This window comes from Chelon labrosus, assembly GCF_963514085.1.
Source record: "Chelon labrosus genome assembly, chromosome: 5".
NCBI classification, from domain to species: domain Eukaryota; kingdom Metazoa; phylum Chordata; class Actinopteri; order Mugiliformes; family Mugilidae; genus Chelon; species Chelon labrosus.
In genome coordinates, this window is record NC_140341.1 from 1,903,623 (window position 1) to 1,925,804 (window position 22,182).

At 43.0% G+C, this 22,182-nt stretch overlaps 1 protein-coding gene and 1 pseudogene across 2 annotated transcripts in view; both read right to left on the reverse strand.

Moving 5' to 3' along the window:
* LOC311488306 (protein NLRC3-like) overlaps window positions 1-19,237 on the reverse strand; it is a 74,483-nt gene extending 55,246 nt beyond the window's left edge. Inside the window, exons 1-2 of the mRNA XM_084544936.1 lie at window positions 18,326-19,237; window positions 17,855-17,974 (exon numbers count right to left, since the gene is read on the reverse strand). Coding sequence (XP_084401062.1) covers window positions 17,855-17,974; window positions 18,326-18,528 — 323 coding nt within the window. The 5' untranslated portion in view covers window positions 18,529-19,237. The remainder of the gene's footprint in view (window positions 1-17,854; window positions 17,975-18,325) is intronic.
* Window positions 7,993-17,019, reverse strand: LOC311488704 (protein NLRC3-like; annotated as a pseudogene). Its single transcript, XR_014699931.1, has 6 exons — window positions 16,974-17,019; window positions 13,345-15,247; window positions 10,400-10,573; window positions 8,988-9,161; window positions 8,455-8,543; window positions 7,993-8,226 (listed from the first exon to the last, which is right to left on the reverse strand). The product of XR_014699931.1 is annotated as a protein NLRC3-like (transcript).
* Window positions 19,238-22,182: the final 2,945 nt, after the last annotated feature.

Below are 22,182 nucleotides of genomic sequence, written 5' to 3' on the forward strand. Positions count from 1 at the left end.
GTTGAGTTAGAGCTGATTGTGATCCCTCCTGCAGGGGGCGCTCACACTGCACCGTTTGGACTAATGAGACAGAAAAACAGATCAAACCTTTAATAACAAGTCTGACTTCATGTACATGCAGAAATGTTTTATAAATATAGTATTTTAAGAGACAGCAGGAAGCCTCCACCCTGCAGACGACTGTGATGTGTTCACTGACATCATGTGTAGTCTGTGACGTGCAGAGCTCTTTAGTTTTCATTTTTGGCTTATAAATGTAATATATCACACAGCTCACAGATGGTTCAATTTGTGACATTAAAGTTTGTTCATAGAAACAGTTCCCCAAGCTTCCTGGATTGATTGTTATCATTAAACCAACATTAAAACCTGTTTCTGATATTTGAACTGATCAAACCTGGATTCAGTCCCTTTCAAACTGAACTCACTGATCAAACTCTTCTCTGGTAGGACGTGTTGCGTGGTGCCCGTCCAGATCCAGGAGCACATTTCCTTTGTACATCCCAATCAACGTGGAATTGATCGCACATGTTGTACCCAACTAGAGGGTGACAATTTTTCGGGACTCCTACGGGTCACGGTACGGGAGTCAATTTCACTGTTGATAACGTGATAGGGACGGGATAGAGCAAATAATCAACGGGAGTGGCAGGAGCAGGACGGAGCTGGAGATTACATTAAAAAATGATGCACGTATAACCTAAGTGTAGCCTAAATTTCCAAGGCAACCTCAGTGATTTGACCGCGATTAACCAAACATGCTACAGGGGTGCAAGTTGGGGAACAGAGTCTGATAACTTTAGACAACAACATAGGGAGCGAGACGGGATTTGGGAGTCTTTCTCTCGTGATTTTGCGTGACAGAAATTTTTTGGGCTCGTGATGGGATGGGAGCGACAATTGATTCCCATGTCACCCTCTATACCCAACCCCTCCTTGCCCATGCTCCCATTTAAATACGCTAATTATATTTGCCCTGCACCCGAGATTCCCCTCTCTGCACGATCAGAAAATGAAAACATAAGAGTGAGTAAGACGGGAAAAAAGAGGAACTTCACAGAAAGTGAATTGGAAACGCTACTCACTGGAGTCAAGGCAAAAACGTCCTCTTTGGCAGCTGTCCTCCACGCGCCACAGTGTTGGTTAATTGCATTTGCGCATCACAAATGATCTATACATTGTTCATTCATTCATTCATTTTCTATACCCGGTTATTCCTGTTAAGGGTCGCGGGGGTCTGCTGGAGCCTATCCCAGCTGTCATCGGGCGAGAGGCAGGGGTACACCCTGGACAGATCGCCAGTCCATCGCAGGGCTAACACAAAGACAGACAACCATTCACACTCACACGCACACCTACGGCCAATTTAGAATCACCAATTAACCTAATGAGCATGTCTTTGGATGGTGGGAGGAAGCTGAAGTACCCGGAGAGAACCCACGCAGACACAGGAAGAACATGCAAACTCCACACAGAAAGGCCAGCCGGCCCATGGATTCAAACCGGTGACCTTCTTGCTGTGAGGCATCAGTGCTCACCACCTCTCCACTGTGCCGCCGATCTGTACATTGATTGAATGAAAATGTTTCCTGTTGACATTTACAAAGTCATCATGTGATAGCGCTTTTATATCAGTGTGTCCAGTCGTCTTTCACTCTTAATACATCTGAACTTTTCCGTGAACAAGAACATTTTTGTGCACACACAGCCTTTGTACATGAGGCCCCTGGAAACACAGGTGAGAGTCTCCCTCTGTTGTTCATGTTGGTTACTGCACTGCTTTTCTGCAGCATGAACCATATGTTGCTAGAGATGTTCACTGTTACTGACTAGACCTCTGATCATGGACCGCAAAGTTACCACAGACGTTAGACTATGGTCCTGTTTTTACAGACATTAAACTGTCCCACTGTTTTTAAAGACAGTGAACTAACCACAGACTGGTAACATCAAACAGCCGTTGATATTTCAAACTCTCCAAGCAGGCAGTTGTCTAGGATGTGTGTATTTGCTGGAAACATTTAGAGGTCCCTGAATAAGACTATGAAGGTTTGTGTCTCATCTTACTGCCATTTGTTAATACACAGGATTAGATGTTACAATCCATTGTACCAAGATCCCAGGCAAAACACATTTAGAGGCCCTGTCCAACTTAGAACCCTAACAAACGTACAGTTATGTGATATGACGATTAAACTTACAACCTAAATGAACTAAGTAAATGCTTCTGGCTTGTACAGCCTGCTCAGCAGCTAAACAAACAAAGAAATATTACTACCAACTGACATAAAGACATCAGAGTACCTGGCCTAGTCAACAGCAGCATAAAGCATGTCACTGGGGTTTTCAAGTGGGCACCTCTCTTCACCGATGTTTCGTTAAAGGGAAACTACTGTTTTTTACAACCTGGACCTTATTTCTGGCAAAAAATACAGTCGTTTACTCACCCATATAACTTTTGTGTAATTTGTATTCCTTCGGTAGATCAGTGTATATCCATTTAGTGGGAGTGACTGGGGCACCAAAACACAGCCTCTAAATAATGCATTATCTGCCACGAAACTCGTTCATATCACCAATATTTTGTTATTATATGCAAGTGCTATTCCCCGTTGAGTCTGGAGTTAGCTGTTATCATCATCCAGGGTCTGTAGATTGACCTACAGACCCCGGATGATGTCTTCTGACTTGGATGATGTTGTCTCTGAGTGAGCTCCCCAGCTCACTCTTGCTCTTGCTTGCTCTTTCTGCTGCACGGTTCATGTTGCATATCACAGTCCTCTGTTTTTTTCCGCATACGCCCAGCTCGTTCAGAAGAGTAATTGCCGATTTTGACACAAATCCACGGCAGCCCACCTCTAACGGGCGAACATGGGCCCTCCAGCCATTTTGCTCTAACTCTGCATATTTAGCTCTGTTGCACTCATTAGCCTCCTCAACTCTATTTTCCCACAGACAGTAAGTTCTATGAAATAGACTAGTTTCTCTGGCTCAGACCATATGCAGTTGCCATATGCAAATGTGCGGCTAATACCAACAACACCAACCCTGCATCTAGGAAAAATGCAAGAGCGGTTGCAGCTGTTAAGCAGGCCGCAACCTGCCCATCACCTCACTCCTCAACCACTTCCTCCCCCTCACATGCAGGCTATGCAGTCTTTCTCTACTGGCGCAGAACGCAGACTCTGGTCTCAATCTGGCTGCACTTTCTCCAACAATGTGTAGACGGTTCCCAATGGCTTTCCCTGTCTGCCCAAGCATTTTTTCCCATATTTTGCAAAATTGACCCATGGTCTAGACCAATAGAAATGGGACTTGGACAACCAGGTAAGGGTTTCTTTTCCACAACTCTTTGTGAAGATGCAATGCTAAATTACTGCGCTGCTATTTCATCTAGATTACACCAAATAAGACAGACAGCTCTTCAAAAAACCAGCTGAAGGCCCACTCAAAACTTTGGAACGAGGAGACTTCGTGGTGGTCAGAAACTGAAGGTGGAACCAACCCAGGTGGTGCGGGTGGTTCTAGATCCTGCTCACAACCCACACAGCAGTGAAAGTTGTAGAACAAGCTATGTGGATCAACGTCAGCCACTGCAGACAGGTCCCGCCTCATGTTGAGCCAAAACCAGGAAGAGAAGCGGACGACAACCCCTGTATCCAGAACAGAGAATCACCAGCATCTACCGGATCGGACATACAACCGAGTCCGGGCAGCGAGAAAACACAACAGTAGACGAGAGCCAAGCGCCACCTACCTGTTGACACATGCACACACCTCGAGAACTGTCACAAACACCACGATCTCACTTGAAGTCCTAACAACACCATATTGCAGAGAACATCACAACGCCTTCTGCAGGATCGTGGAGTAAGACTACCAAAGACAATGGTGAAACTGATTGCAGTTGTCTGTATCATAATCATTATTCTGCTACATTTGCTCATTCGTTGCTGTTGTCTGCTGTATTCCACACTGACACCACAGCATGTCAGACACAGTGTCTCTGTGAATGTGGTAACGGGTGGAAACTGGCAATAACACAAATCCTGACATAAACCATTCTCATATCATCCCAACAGATCACTTCCATCTCAAAGTGCAGGCCTACTTGTGGTTCCTAGAATTTCAAAAACTAGAATGGGAGGTAGTATCAGGCTCCTCTCCTGTGGAACTAGCTCCCAGTTTGGGTTCGGTACTCAAAACGCTTTACAGTCACAGACACATCTACCCATTCGCTCACACAAGCACACACATTCACACACCAGTGCCATGCACTGGTAGCAACTGGGGGTTCAGTGTCTTGCTCAAGGACACTTTGGCATGTGGCACATTCACTAACCATCTGGTTCATGAACAACCCACTCTACCTACTGAGCCACAGCCGCCCAGCCATTTGTAATTCATGAAGACATTCAACAGACTGTTTACTTCCAGTTCAGTTCAAAATAACGAGTCATACTTCAGAATCAGAATCAGAATCAGAATCAGAATCAGAAAAGACTTTATTGCCAAGCATGTTTGTACATACAAGGAATTTGCTTTGGTGTTGTTACGCATAAAATAAAATAAAATAAAATAAAATGAAATAAAATATAAAAACTATAGAACTTGCTCTCAGATATATAAAAGGTCCTCATTGGGACAGGTCAAGGTTCAGAGTGTGTGGTTAGTTCACTGTGTGTAGGAACAGTGGGACAGTTCATGGTAAGTTCACTGTCTAGTTTCCAACTGGTTTCCTGATAACGATCCATCCTGGAAGCTTCAAATGTTTCTATGAATAAATGTTATTATCACATATTGAACCATCTGTAATCTGTGTGATATATTAGATTCAGTACTTCCTTATTTTCAGTTCCCTCTCCCTATATGTTCACGGCATACAGAAAAATTTAAAAACGTTTCTCTCTCACACAAGAATAAAAAAATCTAAATGAACAAAATGTGAAGAAATAAAACAAGATAAAAACAGATAAAAAAAAGTAGACATTCTGGATATAGAAAAATATGGTAAATAAATAAAATCAGCCTATATATATATTTACACAACAGTGCAATGAACAGTTGAGGCCTGACTTGCGTTGCAGTGTCTTTCGGCAGGAGGCAGTGCAGCCTCTGTATCACACAGTGATGCAGCCAGTGATGGAGGGTGTGACTTGTGCTGAGTAAGTACAGGCATTTTTGATCCCTCTTGGCCAGTGATGTTGTGTTGTTAGTCCAGGAATGGTAATCTGATATGTGCACCCCCAGGATATTGGTATTGCTCACCCTCTCCACAGCAGCACCTTCGACGGTCACTGGGGGATGCTGGGGGTAACCTCTCCTGAAGTCAACAACAATCTCAACAATTGTTTTATCTGCAATGAGGATGCAATTGTTGTCTTCACACCACTGCACAAGTAGGCTCACCTCCCTTCTGCAGTTGACTTCATCGTTGTTGGCGATGAAGCCACCAGAGTTGTGTCATCGGCAAAAGTAATAATGTGGTTGGTGCTGTATAGTGCAACGAGCTGTGCACACACCCTTGTGGGTTCCCTGTGCTCAGCATGATGGTCTTTGAGGTGTTGCTGCCACCCTGCACAGTTTGTGGCCTCGGTTAGTGGGAGGTTTTGAGTGGAGTCCATAAAGCAAAGAGCAAAAACAGAAACACATCTATATGCTGAGTGAGTGAAACTGAACACTGGCTGCATCACTGTGAGTAGAATATGTGTGTTTTAGCATCCTCCCTCAGCTCACACACCGTCCTCTTCACAAAGATCATGATCACCATCTGTAGAGAGAAGAAGATAGAAGAGAGTAGATAAATGAGTGTTTCCAGAGTCCCCCTTCATCAGCTGTCAGTCAGTGATGCAGCTCATCCAGTATAAAGAGCAGCAGGGACTTCAGTCCTGTTCAGAGCAGCACTGGAGCAAATGTATACAAATGTGATGACTGGACCTCAGCAGAGGTTCTGCTCTGTAGAAAGAGCACATGGTTACTAAATGTAATGCTGGTTCTGTGATGTGCAGGCTTCAGTCAGACTGATCTCAGAGCAGTGATCATTTGTTCATCAGTTTTGATGAATGACCACCACTGTCTCTATACATCTTGGAAGGCTGTCAGCTGGAATCCAGCTTTATTTCCTGGGCGCATACTTTTTTTTTTTTTTCACAGAGGCAATGACAACAACAACTGCTATACTGTGTCGTCTCCCAGCACTAACAAAAGTGGCAGTCTATCCAGTAGTTCTCTTGTGTTTAATTCTTATTTGTTTTTATCATATTTGCCTTAAACTTGTTATTATCATTATTATCTTTATCTCTAACACGCAATGTGTATTTTTTGTTTCCATGGTTAGGGAACTTTTAATGAATAACAGTGTTGGTAGTATCGTGTATACAAGGAATCAGCTGATCGTGATGGAGCCGACACCAGTGCTGGCTACATGCCCCGCTTACATGAAGTAAGATGGTCGTACCGAGGCTGCAGAGCCAGTGCCAAGCTGAGGGCTATGCATGTAGCAATGCAATGGAGATACAAGCTCTGCATTCCATCTGTGGTAATGGGGAATGTGAACTCACTGGCCAACAAGACGGACAAGCTGGCTGGACTAGTTAAGAACATTAGAATTTATAGAATGCAGTCTGTTGCGCCTAGCATCCCTGATGCTGATTTTACCGGGCTTCATTACAGTCAGAGTGGACAGAGATACAAAGGCAAGTGAGAAAAGGAAAGGTGGGGGGCTCGGACTGTTTATTAACACTGGGTGGTGTTAAGAAACAGTGGGAATGAAATGGTGAAGACGACCATCTGCTGCAGTGATATAGAACTTTTAGCCATGAGTCTCTGGCCATACTACATGCCCAGGGAGTTCTCACACACCATCGCTGTGTGTGTCTGTGACATCATCCACACAACTGTGGCCAGACTTCAGACGCAACACCCCGATGCTTTCATGCTGATCTCTGTATACTTCATTCAACCATGTGACATTGGACTCTACACTTTCTGCTTTCATCCAGTATGTGGATTGTCCTACTGGATCAAATAGGACAATTGACCTCTGTATGCAAAAGTGAAGAGGAGTGCTGCGGGATGCCTGCAGTGAGGACTTAGAAGGGGACTACATCAACTTCTGTATGGATATTGTAGTTCCCACCATAACTGCGCGCTGCTTCCCCAACAATAAGCCCTAGATCACTAGTGACATCAAGGCGGAATGTCCCCACAATTACTCACAGCATGTGCTTTTGAGCTGGGGGAACCATTCAGCATGTATTTAACCAGAGCATACACCTTAGGAGGGTCCCCCTGCAGTGGAAGACATCATGCATCCTCCCTGTCCCCACAAAGCTACACTGGAGGGAGATAAACGACTACCGGTCGCCCTGACATCCAGCATCATGAAAACGATGCAGAGGCTGTTCCATCATCATTTTAGGCCCCAGGTCCACCACTCTCTAGACACACTGCAGTTTGCGTATCAGGAAAAGGTGGGGGTGGAGGATGCCATCATCATGTTTTTGACTTTTCCAGTGGATTCAACACCATCCAGCCCCTGTTACTGAGAGACGAGCTAATAGAGATAGGAGTGGACACACACCTCATTTCCTGGAGAGCGGACTATGTCACTGGGAGACCTCAGTATGTCAGGTTGGGGAACTGCACGTCCTATTCACCCTGTACACCTCGGACTTAAAGTACAACACAGAGTCATGTCATATGGAGAAGTTCTCAGATGACACTTCAATTGTGGGTGTATCAGGGATGGACAAAAGCAGGAGTACAAGAATCTGGTGAACAACTTCATCTCATGGTGTAGAGTGAACCACCCTCTGACAACAAGAGTCATCTTCACATCAGCTCAAACACATGATCACAACAAGCTTCTGGCAAACTGTTGTCTCTGTCTATGTCTTTCTGTTCAATCCTGAAGCTCTCTCTTTTCTCCTCACACAGCTTCATCGAGAAGCTGCAGGTTTACAGGAAACACTGGATCTTTGCTTTGATATTAACTGTGTTTAGGAGAATACTTATGAAAGCAGCATGGCCTGACTGTAACCCTCTACTTACATCAGAGTCTCCAGTTTATAGTCCGGACTCTCCTTAAGATCAAGAAGCTGCTTCACTCCTGAATCCTTCAGACAGCTTTTACTCAGGTCCAGATTTTTCAGATGGGAGGGGTTGGACTTCAGAGCTGAGACCAGAGAATAACAGCTGATCTCTGACAACCTGCAGCGACACAATCTAAATAAAGAATAAAAGATTAAACACGTGCATCTGGACACATGATCTCATCTGTGTGTGCTGACCAGGAAAGCAGCTATCAGCAGTATACAGTTATTCAAATGAATATGTATTTGTCGTCAGTTGGAGGAACAATACAGTTTAATACAGAAGTAAATGAGGTTCACTTTCAACAGATTTAACAGATTAAACATATCAGTCTACAACAGCTCCAGTCAGTGAACCGACCTCAGAGTCTCCAGTCTACAGAGGGGTTGGACTTCAGAGCTGGTCCCAGATAATCACAGCTGATCTCTGACAACCAGCAGCTCCACAATCTGAATAAAGAATAAAAGGTGTAGATCAAATCTACTCAGACACGTCTGACTGATTTTGTCCTTCTGTTATTGTGAATCTTCATCATGTCTTCTACAGGCAGGAATATGTGACAGTGTGAGGTGTGTGATTTCCTTCCAGCAGCTGTGGTTCAGAGAGAATGGACTGATACATGGATCACAGCAGGTTTTACACCAAATGAAGTGTGACTGAATGATGATGAAACAGCAGGAAGCTCAGACACTAACCACAATTCAAACACCTGCATCTGAACACATGATCTCATCTGTGTGTGTTGACCAGGAATGCAGCTATCAACATTTTACAGTTACTGAAATGTGTTTGTCTTCAGTTTGAGGAACAATAAAATTTTATATGAAAATAAATTAGATTCAATTGGTGATTAAACATATGAGATCTACAACAATAAAAGTTACTGTACTGACCCCAGAGTCTCCAGCCTACAGTCTGGACTCTCCAGAAAACCACACAGCTGCTTCACTCCTGAATCCTTCAGGTAGTTCCTACTGAGGTCCAGATGTGTCAGATGGGAGGGGTTGGACTTCAGAGCTGGTCCCAGAGAATCACAGCTGTTCTCTGACATCCTACACCAACTCAATCTGAATAAAGAACAAAAAATGTAGAAAAAATCTAATCAGACGTGTTTGACTGCCTTTGTCCTTCTGTTATTTTGGATCTTCATCATGTCTTCTACAATCATAATTTAGTGAAGAAATCCAGTAACACCAGTTGTAGCATCCCTTCACTTCTTCTCTGTGTATTTTAGAACAGATGTTAAAGTTTCAATGATAACTTTCAGTCTGGTATGACGTCCCTGATTGTATCTCTGACATGTTAAACCTCCTCCAGTAGAGCTCTGTTACTAATTCCTGGGTGGAGGCTGAAAACCAGAGGAGACTGAGCCTTTGTAGTCAGAGACCCTCGACTCTGGAAATGAGCTCAACCTTTTGTCAGGTTCAAATGAGCACCAGAAGATCTGGGAGTTTGTGCTGCAGTTCAAACTTTACTGATCAGAGATATCTTCACACACTCCATGTTTAACCTCTGAGAGATAAAATAGTTGATGATTCTGAAACAGAGTGTGATTTGTTCAGTAACACAAACTCTGTTCTGGCTCTAAATCACAAACACTATGACTGGTCTCACCTGCCTTCTTTCTGCAGTCATTCCAATAGAGTCCTGTCTCTTCTTCAGCTTCTGTTTGAAATCCTCACACTGAGCCTGAATCCTGCTTTGTTGGGATGTTTAGGCCTGTGTTAGGCTGCTGTTTAGGACTCTGCTTTAACACACACCTCACCACAGCAGCTGTGTGGCTTGTCTCTGTAGCAGCCATGTCAGCTTCTGATCCCATCAACATCATCACAGTTCCTATCTTCACCTTTATCAAGTTTTCCATTCATGTCTTTCTCTTCTTTCTCTGACCTCTCTCTCTAAGATTCTTTGCAGCCTGTTTTTATCTGCTATCATCAGATGTTCAACAGCCTCATTCACATCCTCACACACTCTACAGCCTCATCAGTACTGACTTCATCTTCACTGAGTGATGGAAACAACATGAACCTGTGGAGGCTCACATCATCTCCCTGACATGACTCCACTTCTGTCACCTTTAAATGAACTCTGCTCAAGTCTTTCACTTCTATTTGGAGCCACAAGGAAAAACTATTATGCAGCCATTTGGAAAAACACAACATTTGAGAAAAACAAAAAACTTCTTCAGATTTGTACTCATGGAAATACTGAACATTTATTAACGAAAGAACATTTGACGCATCAGTTAATGATTTGAATTGAATAGATAAAGAAAACCTACAACAGCTCCAGTCAGTGAACTGACCTCAGAGTCTCCAGTCTACAGTTTGGACTCTCCAGTCCAGCAGACAGATTCTTCACTAATGAATCCTTCAGGTAATTATTACTCAGGTCCAGCTCTGTCAGATAGGAAGGGTTGGACTTCAGAGCTGAGGCCACAACTTCACAGTGAGTCTCTGAGAGTCCACATCTTGGGAGTCTGTGATTAGAAAAGATATAAAATACGCTATCAAATCAGATCATTTACATTCTAGATCCAGACTGAATGAGTATGAAACACAGTGAAGTATGGATATTTGTGTAAAAAAGTACTCCATTCAAGTACAAGTAAGAAAGTACAGGCTCTGAAATGTACTTCAGTAAAAAGTAAAAATTATTTTGCCATTAAAGAAACAATTCACCTGTTGATAATTTTGCAAAATGAAAAAGGTTCTAGCAGAATAATCTAGACTGAACTGACCAGAGATCCTGCATCAGCATGGATAATTTTTAATAATAAATTGAGGGTTATTGGGTTGTTTTTAAACCGAGAGCGAGCTAGCGTTAGCTATATACTATCAAAATGATGTGTTCCCAAAGCATTGCTAACATCGTAAACTGGCTTCCAAAAAATGTTAAAAAAGCTAATTAAACCACAGAAACCACACCATACCTGAATTATTATTATTATAATTATTATTTATTCTTTTCAGATTAGACCAGTACTTCTCAAAGAGTGGCCTTTAGCCTTTTTACTAAATATAAAGCGACTGGTCTAATTCTAGGCTCAGTTTGTCAGTCCCCTGTGAATTTCACTGATAACAGGCACCTTCAATATTTATCAACAGGCCAGTCATTTTGTGAGTGCATCATCGACTTTCCCTCTCTAGCCCAATGCTCTTGTCATGTCTGATCATGTCACGTGATGTCATCCATGGAGGTTGAAAAGTAACAACCCTATTTTTCCAATGTAAGGAATAGAAAGTACAGATATTTGTGTACAAATGTAGGGAGTAAAAGTAAAAAGTTGACAGAAAAGAAATACTCAAGTAAAGTACAGATACCTGAAAAATCTGCTTAAGTACAGTAACGAAGTATTTGTACTCCTTTACCTCCCACCTCTGTTGACATGACATAATGACTCTCTTCAGTCTCTCTCACAGCTGCAGACTTTTAATGACAATCTATGTTCTGCTTTCATCTTGTAGATGAAGGAGGGAAAATGGATTTACATTTAGGCTTCCATACTGTCCACAGTCTGTCAGTGTGATTTGATCCACACAGTCAGAATGAAGACATCTGGTTGATGAAAACATTTCTTCACTTTGACTCCAGAACATTTAGAATGAGTTGAACTCAGTGAACAGTTCCAGTTGGAGAGATGATCTCTCTTTGCTACCTACTACTGTCAGCTATGACTGTATACTCACAAGTCTGGGCTGGAGTTTTCCCCAAAGAATGAGAAGGTTACCTCCATGCGATATGTTCAAATACTCTATTGCAGGAGCAGCTAGTGGGAGCTGCGACCAGAAGGTTGTCTGTACCTGCCGTGGCGGTGACCTTCGAACCTGCTTGTAGACACCAGTAGTAAGGAAAGCCATCAAGCTGAATTAGGCCTTTCGGGCCTGAACAATGGAGCAGCTCTTTACCTTTTCAGAGCTGCTTAGCCGATCATAGGAGTTTGACAGACCAGTCTACATATGTTTTGTTGACTTCGAGAAGGCTATGACCGTGTTCCCCAGGGAACTTTGTGGGAGTACTGAGGGAGTATGGGATACAGGGGCCATTGTTATGAACCATCCGGTCCCTATATAACCAAAGTGAGAGCTGTGTCAGAATCCTCGGCATAAAGTGAAGCACCTTTCCCATGGGTGTTGGACTCCGCCAAGGCTGTCCCTTGTCTCCGGTCCTGTTCATGGTATTCATGGACAGGATCTCAAGACGCAGCCATGATGAGGAGGGGGTCTGGGATGGGCACCCCAGAATCGCGTCCCTGCTTTTAGCAGATGATGTGTTTCTGTTGGCTGCATCAGGCCGTGACCTCCAGCACGCCATGGGGCGGTTTGCAGCCGATAGTGAAGCGGTTGGGATGAGGGTCAGCACTGCCAAGTCCGCGGCTATGATGCTCTGCCAGAAAATGTTGAATTTTCTCCTCTGGGTTGGGGGTGAGTTCCTCCCTCAAGCGAGGGAGTTCAGTATCTCGGGGTGCTGTTTGCAAGTGATGGTAAAATTGAGAGGGAGATGGACAGACGGTTTGGTGCAGCGGCTGCAGTAATGCGGGCGCTGTATTGAACTGTCGTGGTAAAAAAAGGAGCTGAGCTGAAAGGCAAAGCTTTCGATTTACCAGTCTATCTCTGTTCCAATCCTCATCTATGGTCATGTACTGTGAGTAGTGACCGAAAGAATGGCATCGCGGTTACAAGCGGCTGAAATGAGGTTTCTATGAATGGTGGCTTGGCTCAGTCTTACAGATAGGGTGAGAAGCTTGGACATTCTCATTGAAAGGGGCCAGCTGAGGTGGTTTGGGCATCTTGTTCGGATGCCCCCTGGGCACCTGCCTTTGGAGGTTTACTGGGCAGGGCCAGCTGGGAGGAGAACCTGTGGCAGACCTAGAACTGGAGGGATTATATATCTCATCTAGCCTGGGAACACCTCTTGGTTCCCCGGGAAGAACTGGAATGTGTTACTGTGTAACGGTTATTCTGGAGTTCCTTACTTAGCCTGTTGTCACCGCGACCCGACATCGGATAAGCCCATGGAAATGAATGAATGAAAAACATAATAGATACTGACAAAAATCACAAGCAACTAAAAGAATCTACATTTTTACACTCACAGCATTTTAAACAGCTTCAGAAATCAACTCAACTGATGTACAATGTTTTAGGTAAAACTAAGAATAATGACAATAATGTAATCCTGTGTATATCTGAAGAACTAAACTACTAATCTCCACTGATTGATTCTGTTAATGATCACATCAGGACTCACCGAGCCTTTCTGCAGTTCCTCACAGCTGGGATCAGTCTCTGTCGTCCCTCCTCTGATGTGTTGTACTGATCCAGGTCCAACTGATCCAGAACCTCCTCTGACATCTGCAGCATGTAGGCCAGAGCTGAGCAGTGGATCTCAGAGAGTTTCTCTGATCTGTTCTTTGACTTCAGGAACTCTTGGATCTCCTGATGAACTGAGAGGTCGTTCATCTCCATCAGACAGTGGAAGATGTTGATGCTTCTGTCAGGAGAGATTTTATCAGTGTTCATCTTCTTCAGGTTGTTGATGGCTCTCTGGATGATTTCTGGACTGTTCTCTGTCTGGCCCAGCAGACCTCCTAAGAGTCTCTGGTTGGACTCCAGAGCGAGGCCATGAAGGAAGCGAACAAACAGGTCCAGGTGACTATTTCTACTGAGCAGGGATTTGTCCATGGCTCCATACAGGAAGTCATCCAGAGTTGAGACAAAGCTGGGCTCCTTTCCAAACTGTTTAGCAATATTCTTGAGAAACAACAAGTTTGATTTATTCTGTTGGTATTCTTTCCCCATGAAGTCCTCCAGCACCACTGTCTTCTTGTTGGTGTAACAGTGGAACATGTAGACTGCAGCCAGAAACTCCTGAACGCTCAGATGAACAAAGCAGTAGACTGATTTCTGGAAGATCACACTCTCTCTTTTGAAGATCTCTGTACAAACTCCTGAGTAAACTGAGGCCGCTGTCACATCAAGACCACAGAGCTCCAGGTCTTCTTGGTAGAACATGATGTTTCCTTTCTCCAGATGTTCAAACGCCAGCCTCCCCAGCTTCAGAAGAACTTCCCTGTCAGCCTCCATCAGCTCCTGTGGACTCGTCTCATGTCCCTCATGGTACTTGTTCTTCTTCCTCTTTGTCTGAACCATCACAAAGTGTGAGTACATGTCAGTCAGGGTCTTGGGCAGCTCTCCTCTCTGCTCTGTAGTCAACATGTGCTCCAGAACTGTAGCAGTGATCCAGCAGAAGACTGGGACTCCACACAGGATGTGGACGCTCCTGGATGTCTTGATGTGGGAGATGATTCTGCTGGACAGCTCTTCATCACTGAACCTTCTCCTGAAGTACTCCTCCTTCTGGGCGTCAGTGAAGCCTCGTACTTCTGTTACCCTGTCAACACATGTAGGAGGGATCTGATTGGCTGCTGCAGGTCGGGAAGTGATCCAGACCAGAGCCGAGGGAAGCAGTTTCCCCTTGATGAGGTTTGTTAGCAGCAGGTTGACTGATGCCTTCTGTGTGACATCAGACACAACCTCACTGTTGTTGAAGTCCAATGAAAGTCTGCTTTCATCCAGGCCGTCAAAGATGAACAAAAGTTTACAGACAGCCAGCTCCTCTGCTGTGACCTTCTATAATGTTGGATGGAAAACATGGAGCAGCTTGAGAAGACTGTACTGCTCATCTTTGATCAAGTTCAGCTCCCTGAACGAAAGCACAATCACCACACTGACATCTTGGTTTTTCAAACCCTCTGCCCAGTCCAGAGTGAACTTCTGCACTGAGAAGGTTTTTCCTACACCAGCGACGCCGTAGGTCAGAACCACTCTGATGTGTGTCTGTTGGTCAGGTAAGGCTTTAAAGATGTCGTGGCACTTGATTGGAGTGTCATGCAGGGCCTTCATCTTGGAAGCTGTCTCAAGCTGCTTCACCTCATGTTGAGTATTAACGTCTTCACTCTGTCCCTCTGTGATGTAGAGCTCAGTGTAGATCCTGTTGAGGAGGGTTCCACTTCCTGTTACATCACTTCCTTCAGTCACATGTTCACATCTCCTCCTCAGACTGATCTTATGTTCATCTAAAACCTCCTGCAGACCAACATCTGCTGGAAAGAAGAACAAACATGAGACAGAAAGAAAACACTCATCACAGTCTGAAGTCACAAAGAACAGGAAACTGACTTTTAAATGTGTTGTAAAGCAGGGGTTCTTAACCTTTTTGACTGCGGGGCCCAATTTTCCCAGTACAAAGTGGTCCGGGGCCCATTCAAATATTAACACTTTCATTTTAATTGATCCGTGTCTTGGTTTGATTTGTAACCAATAACTAAATCAAGATAGTGATAGTTTAACAAGCTAAAACCTTGTGAAATAAATGATATGATACACTGTGACCATCTCAAAGACATTAAATTATATCCTGTGTGTAAACCTGCACATACAGCAACACTGAACAGTATAGCAATTATAACATATCAAGTTGCTACAAGAACAAATATAAAGGCTCAAGGCTCAATATTTAGATTTAGATAGACTCTAAAAAAAAAAAAAAAACTATGAGAAATTCTGATAAATAAAACTCTGTGGTAATAAATACATTCAAAATAAAAGTTTCAAATTAAATAAACTGTAAATAAAATATAAATAAAGTGCAAATTAAAATATTGCCTTATAACCTACTGATGAAATTGACAATTTAGCAGTCTTCATTTTTGCATGCCAGAACTAGTAGTTACTCTTCAAATCTGTGACAAATGAACAGTAACAACAGTCACTAGGGTTGCCAACCGTGCCTTGAAAAACAGAATCGTCCCGTATTTAGAAACTAAAGTACGCCTCGCGTATGGCGCTGAAACAGGACGCACTTTGTCCCGTATTACCGTGAGAATCAAAAATAGTGTGTAAAATGTCAATGGAATAAATGAACAACAGGACGCTATATGAACATTTACGGTAAACTTATCCCAGGCCGTCTCCTGCTCTGTGACCAATGAGCTGACAGCAGGAATCCCGCTCATCTCATTGGTCGAGGTACTGTCGCTTACTAAGAATTTACTGAAAAAGATCATTTGTTTTCTGTGTGTTCACTCAAAAATATGCATCTAATTCAATTCAGGTTCGAGTCAAATAGTTAAAAAAAAAAAAATCGTTTCACACACTAAAAAAAATGACCGCACCTGGAAGGGTGAAGGGTCTGCCGGCCCTGCCAATGAGGTGTCCCTTATTTATTATTCAGGACAACAGTCCATCCTTCGCTACCTCCATTCACAAAGCCGAACTTAATTAAGTCAGGGTTGCGCACAAATTTAGCCTTTTAGGAGGGGTTGGCATCACTTTCATCTTATTTTTTTTTGTTTAAAAACTTCTCCATCACGTAAGGGAAAAGATCGCAGCTGGCTTCTTCTGCTGCTGCTCATTGGAGCGAGCTAAACAACTGGCTGCATTGCGGTCCCGCGGCCCTCGAGGCCCACAAGTGCAGAACTGAAAATGTTTTGCGGCCCAGTAGTTGGCGCTCGCGGCCCAACAGTGGGCCGCGGCCCAATGGTTAAGAATCACTGTTGTGAAGAGTTTTTTCTTCTCACAATGAAAAGATTTTGGATTAAACATTAGAATTGCTCTTTTTTTTTTATTTCAGCTTCTAATGTGATGTGTCAATGTTTGACAGTAGAGAATGAACTTCAATAGCTCTCTGTGGTTCTTCCTGCCTCGCTGTATCATTCAAGACTGATCTTCCACTCTAGTAATATACTATATTTTCACCTCTCATTTTTAATAGCACCACCAACAAAATACTGCTCATGACAAATGACTAATCATAGACTGTAGAAACTGTAGGAAAACAGCACAGCTCCAAAAGTGAAGCTAAACCATGTAGAGTACCCTCTGGTGGCTGGCTGCAGTATAGATCATCAGCCTCCACCGCCATGTTAGTGGGTATGACTTGGGCCCAACTAAAGCACTACACATCAAATAATTTTTCCCAAATATGGCTTCTGTCGTTTTAGGTTTATATGATGATGATGTAGGTTCAGCTGTCCATTTATTCCAAGAAGTTTCTTTTTACGTAGTTTAGTTTCCTTTTGATGCTATAAAAACAGGATGTGACATCATGATAACTGATAACTGGCAATTGTTTCATAATAAAAGCCTTCCACTGGTTGGTCTCAGCAGCAAGAACCATTTCATTTGCATTGGCAGTAATTAGCAAAGCTGATTTATGAGTAAAGTGAATAAAATAATGTCTGGATTAAATCAACAGGTTTCCACAAAAGAGTCCATCGGCAGACAGATGTACAGTCTTACTTGTTCTGGATCTTTTTCCACACTGGGGACAGGAGGAGTCTCCAGATGAAGCAGACTGGTCCCAGTATGAGGTGATGCACTGTCTGCAGAACCAGTGTCCACAGCTGCTAGAGACTGGATCCTTCAGGACGTCCTGACACAAAGCAGGACTCCTCTTCCTCTCTCTGTCATTTCTTCATCACTAAAATCATTTGCAGATTGAAAATCTTCACAGACTTCAACATTAGGACAAATATATCTGAATATTGATGAGTGGACATTCTGAAATGGAGGTTCTCAGGTGTTTTACTACAGAAATACCATCAGTACTTCCTGGTTCTAAAACCCAGACTAGGATCTTACCTACCTGCACTAAAACATCTGCATCATGACTATAAATCTTTCAGAAGAACATTTCTGCTTCATCCTAAAATCATCATCTTCCATCAGGTCAGTTTACAGTAGAAACAGTCTCTTACTTTGTGTCTGAGGATCCATGTTCTTCACTGAATTCTGGAGGTTCATATCTGGACCTGTCACTCTTCAGAGACAGACAGCTGGATACTGTAGACTCTGCTCTCTGTCTGTGGTACTGACCTCTACAAAATCAAACATGTTTTATTCTCATCAGTCACTGATAAACTCTGAGATAAAGTCATTTCAGTAGCAGTAAACACACAAACTACAGCTACTGCAGATAATGAGATGGTTTCATGTTTGTAACAGTCCTCTGAGATTAGATTACATCTTTTCTAGGTGACTGACAGCTGTCAGAGAAGCTGAGAGGAAGACAGGACTCATTATTTATGTTTGAGTCACAAAAACCAATTCAAATATATCAGCAAATATATTTTAGAAAAATTAATCAACCATCAGGGACAGAAAGTCTACTGGAACTGACAGAAGTGATTTAAAATGAGTCATAAATGAGTTAGTAGCAGTTCTCTTACTTTGTGTCTGAGGGTCCAGGTTCTTCACCGAAGTCTGGAGGTTTATCTTTGGACCAGTCACTGGATACTGTAGACTCTGCTCCGTCCTCCTCTTCCTCTATCTTCTGGACTTGAGTCAGTCTGAGAGGTAAACCAGTAACACTCAGTGAGTTTACATCAACTTCAGTTACAATCAGTCTTCTCCAGTCAGCTGATTTCTTCATTCAACCAGAAACCTGGTTACCAGAATACAAGGAGGACTCAGAGAACTCAGTCTGTCCTCCTGTGGCAGCATGTCTTTGTTGCCTACAGAACATTCCTATAAAATAATGACATGATGGACAGACTCATCAACAATATTTACACTTTTCTTTAATCTCCAGTCATTTAGTATTTTCTGTTTGAAGTACGGTTCCATTAAATCCTTGAATCTTAATATTTGCCCAGTCTGTGTCTAGACCTCCTGAGCTTGGACTTTGGTTTTAGTCTCCTCTCTCTCTCCTCATCGATCCCTCCCTGTGCTCTGTCTCCATCCCTAATCTATTAATGGAGGTGAGTTCATTCATCTCCAGTGCCTTAACAAGCAGGACTAAAATATTCTGGAACTCCAGCTGCTCTTGTAGTTTTTAACAAGTAATTTTCTGTTCCTGTTGAGGGAAATTGTGAATTATTATTCACTGTGTGATCTGTGCACACTGCTGAAACCTTGGTTCTTCCTTACTGTTCCACAGGTATGTAAAACAATGTGAAAACAACTTCAAACTGGTCAGCATAGTGCCTAAACAACGGAAAAACATTCAGTCACACTCATGAGGTTGAAAAGTGCTCCAACGGGTTTGAACCTAATTCATGCGTGTTACATATTGTTTTCACCACCAACACTGTGAAGAGCAAGTATTTGGTTTTGATGCAGTGAGCTTGAAACATGATTATTATAAGTTTGTGGTGGTTTGTGGCGCTCGAGAAATTTATGTCAGGGATGGATGAAATGCATGTGGGCACGTTGCTATAGGTACTGTATGTGACGTTTTTGTTCGTCATGTCAGTGTATTTAGGACAGTTTGATTATTCATTCATTCATTCATCTTCTGTAACCTCTTGTCCTGTGAAGGGTCATGGGGGTCTGGAGCCTATCCCTGCTGTCATTGGTCTAGAGGGGGGGTCCACCCTGGACAGGTCTCCAGTCTATCACAGGGCTAACACAGAGAGACACTCACACCTACGGCCAATTTAGAATCACCAATGAACCTAACCAGCATGTCTTTGGACGGTGGGAGGAAGCTGGAGAACCTGGAGAGAACCCACGCAGACACAGGGAAAACATGCAAACTACACACAGAAAGGAACCAGTCGGCCTGGATTAGAACCCAGAACCTTCTGGCTGGGAGGGATCACCACCACACCACTGTGTCGCCCAGATAGTTTGATTATTTCGATATATTTATCAATGCAGCTCAATGCATTTGCCTGATATTAAGGTTATTAATTAGCCAGTTGAATGTGAACTGAAATGTTTGACATGTTACTCTCATACCAGACAGAATAAAAAGGTGCTTGAGATGCACACTGCTGAAACTGTGTTTGTTTCTTACTGATCCACAGTCATTCATAGCTGTGTAGCAACCAGTCCAGGCACCCTCAGGCGTGAGGACGGTAAGACATCCAAAACTGATCCAACCTGTTCTGCTCAGTCAAGTTCAACTACATTCCTTTGTGCTAAAGACTAATGGGAGCTGTAGTTATTGAATGCTACGTTTATATTAGTGTGGTCAGAAAACCACAGGAACATGTTGAAGCTTTAATGATTTAAAGAGTCTTCCAGAATGCTGCTTCTTCTTTGTGACTGATTTACTCTTCCACCATGAACCTTTAGTTAATGAGATCTATAAAATTCCTGTCAGGTTTTTAACAGAAACGTGTAAAAGTCCAAATGTTGCTTTAGATCATTTCACATTAAACAGATGAGCTCAGTATTATTAACCTGATGTGACAGAAGAAACAGGAAGCTGCAGGTCCTCAACACTAAACACTGTCCCAGCCGTTTGTAGCAGTTCTCTTACTTTGTGTCTTAAGGTCCAGATTCATCACTGAAGTCTGGACCATGAAGTCTGGACTCTTCATGGACAGACATCTGGATCCTGGAGACTCTGCTCTGCTCTCCCAACTTCTTTATGGTCAGAAGTTCGTGAATCTTCTTCCCTCCACAGTCCATAAAGAGAAAACTGACTCAAATGATAATAATGTTGTGTTAACACTCACCCTGTCTCACTGTTCAACCTTCTTCTGTCCACTCAAAATAAACTCTGATCTGATTTCAGAGTTCTCTTCCTGTTCTCATCAAACTTGATCACCTGCTCAGGTGAGCTCCTCCCCTCTCCAGTTTATCTGTGAGGATCACACTCACTACATGATGTGTTTATGAGCACCACTCTCAGCTCGCAGGCTGACAAACTTTAAACTACAGCAGTGGCAATGTGTTAGGAAGTTATTCCTCCAGGAAAAGAAAGAAGTTAATGAGAATTATTATTAACAATAATAAATATCTAACTTAATGCTGCTACATTAGCAGCAGAAAATTTATTTCTTCTTTCCAGTGTGGACAAGCCTGGGGATAGATGGACAGATAGACATCACTCAGCATGCTATACCAAAACTGATTACGACTTGTTTTCAGGGCAAATATTAATGAAGTTAGGGTTAGGTGTTAGTGAGTGAGTGCGTGTTATTGTAGTACTTGTATTTGTCCAGGGAAGGGCAGCATTACTCTGTGTGTGTAACAGAGCAGCCCATGTGATTGACTGGAACTTGTGCATGAAGCAGGAAGAGATGAATCAGTCTGTCAAGATAAACTCACTCACATTGAACCTACTTCCGCTTCTCAAAAATGTCTTTTCAAAGTCAGGAACTGGAATTCGATCTAAAAATGATGCTTGAATTTTCATTCATTCATTCATCTTCTGTACCTGCTTAGTCCTGTTAAGGGTCGTGGGGTCTGCTGGAGCCTATCCCAGCTGTCATTGGTTTAGTCTCCAGTCTATCACAGGGCTAACACACAGAGACACTCACACCTGGGAGGTGGGAGGAAGCTGGAGAACCTGGAGAGAACCCACGCAGACACAGGGAGAACATGCAAACTCCACACAGAAAGGAACCAGTCGGCCAGTCTGCTTCATGTGTCTGTTTCTTCTTTTTGTTTCCCTGTAGAGGAAACCGTGGTTTCTGAACAGATTTTAATTTAGAACCTCCTCTGAGACTTGAGGAGAATAAACTAGAGGGTCCAGGTTGAACATAAGAACAATAAGATGATTTTTAAAGAGTAATCTGAAGGTAAAACGACGTAAGTATAAGAAAATGTCCTTGTCATCGGTTACACGATGGGCTCCCTGCAGTAACGTATTATACTGTTAAATATGTGTTCATTCACATTTACAAAAGAAAATTCATCTAAACACTAACTGGAGTTAAAAACTCGTCTTTCCTTTTGTCAGCAAGTTAAAGGTCAAAGGTTTTTACAGACGGGATCCCCTAACCAGGGTTGTAGATCCGATGTAAGGACTTTTTTGCCGGTGTGCAACTGCTACCATACCACCATAAATCACAACTACGGAGAGGCTCGCCATATCATTCAAAAAGTACTGCACAGGGAATCATTTATTGTGCTAACCTTTCTTGTTTATTTGTCCTAAACAGCCAACAGTGTGAATTTCGAATAATTTAGGTTATTTTTATTGGGGGAGACAGTTCATGTTTTTCAGAAATTGAGGTCCCCTGTCCCCACTGATGTCCCCCCCCATCTCCCCCCGGGATCTGCACCCATGCCCCTAACCCTAAATCTTGAGATTTCTCTCTTTGTCACTAAGTAAATCAGAAAATACTGT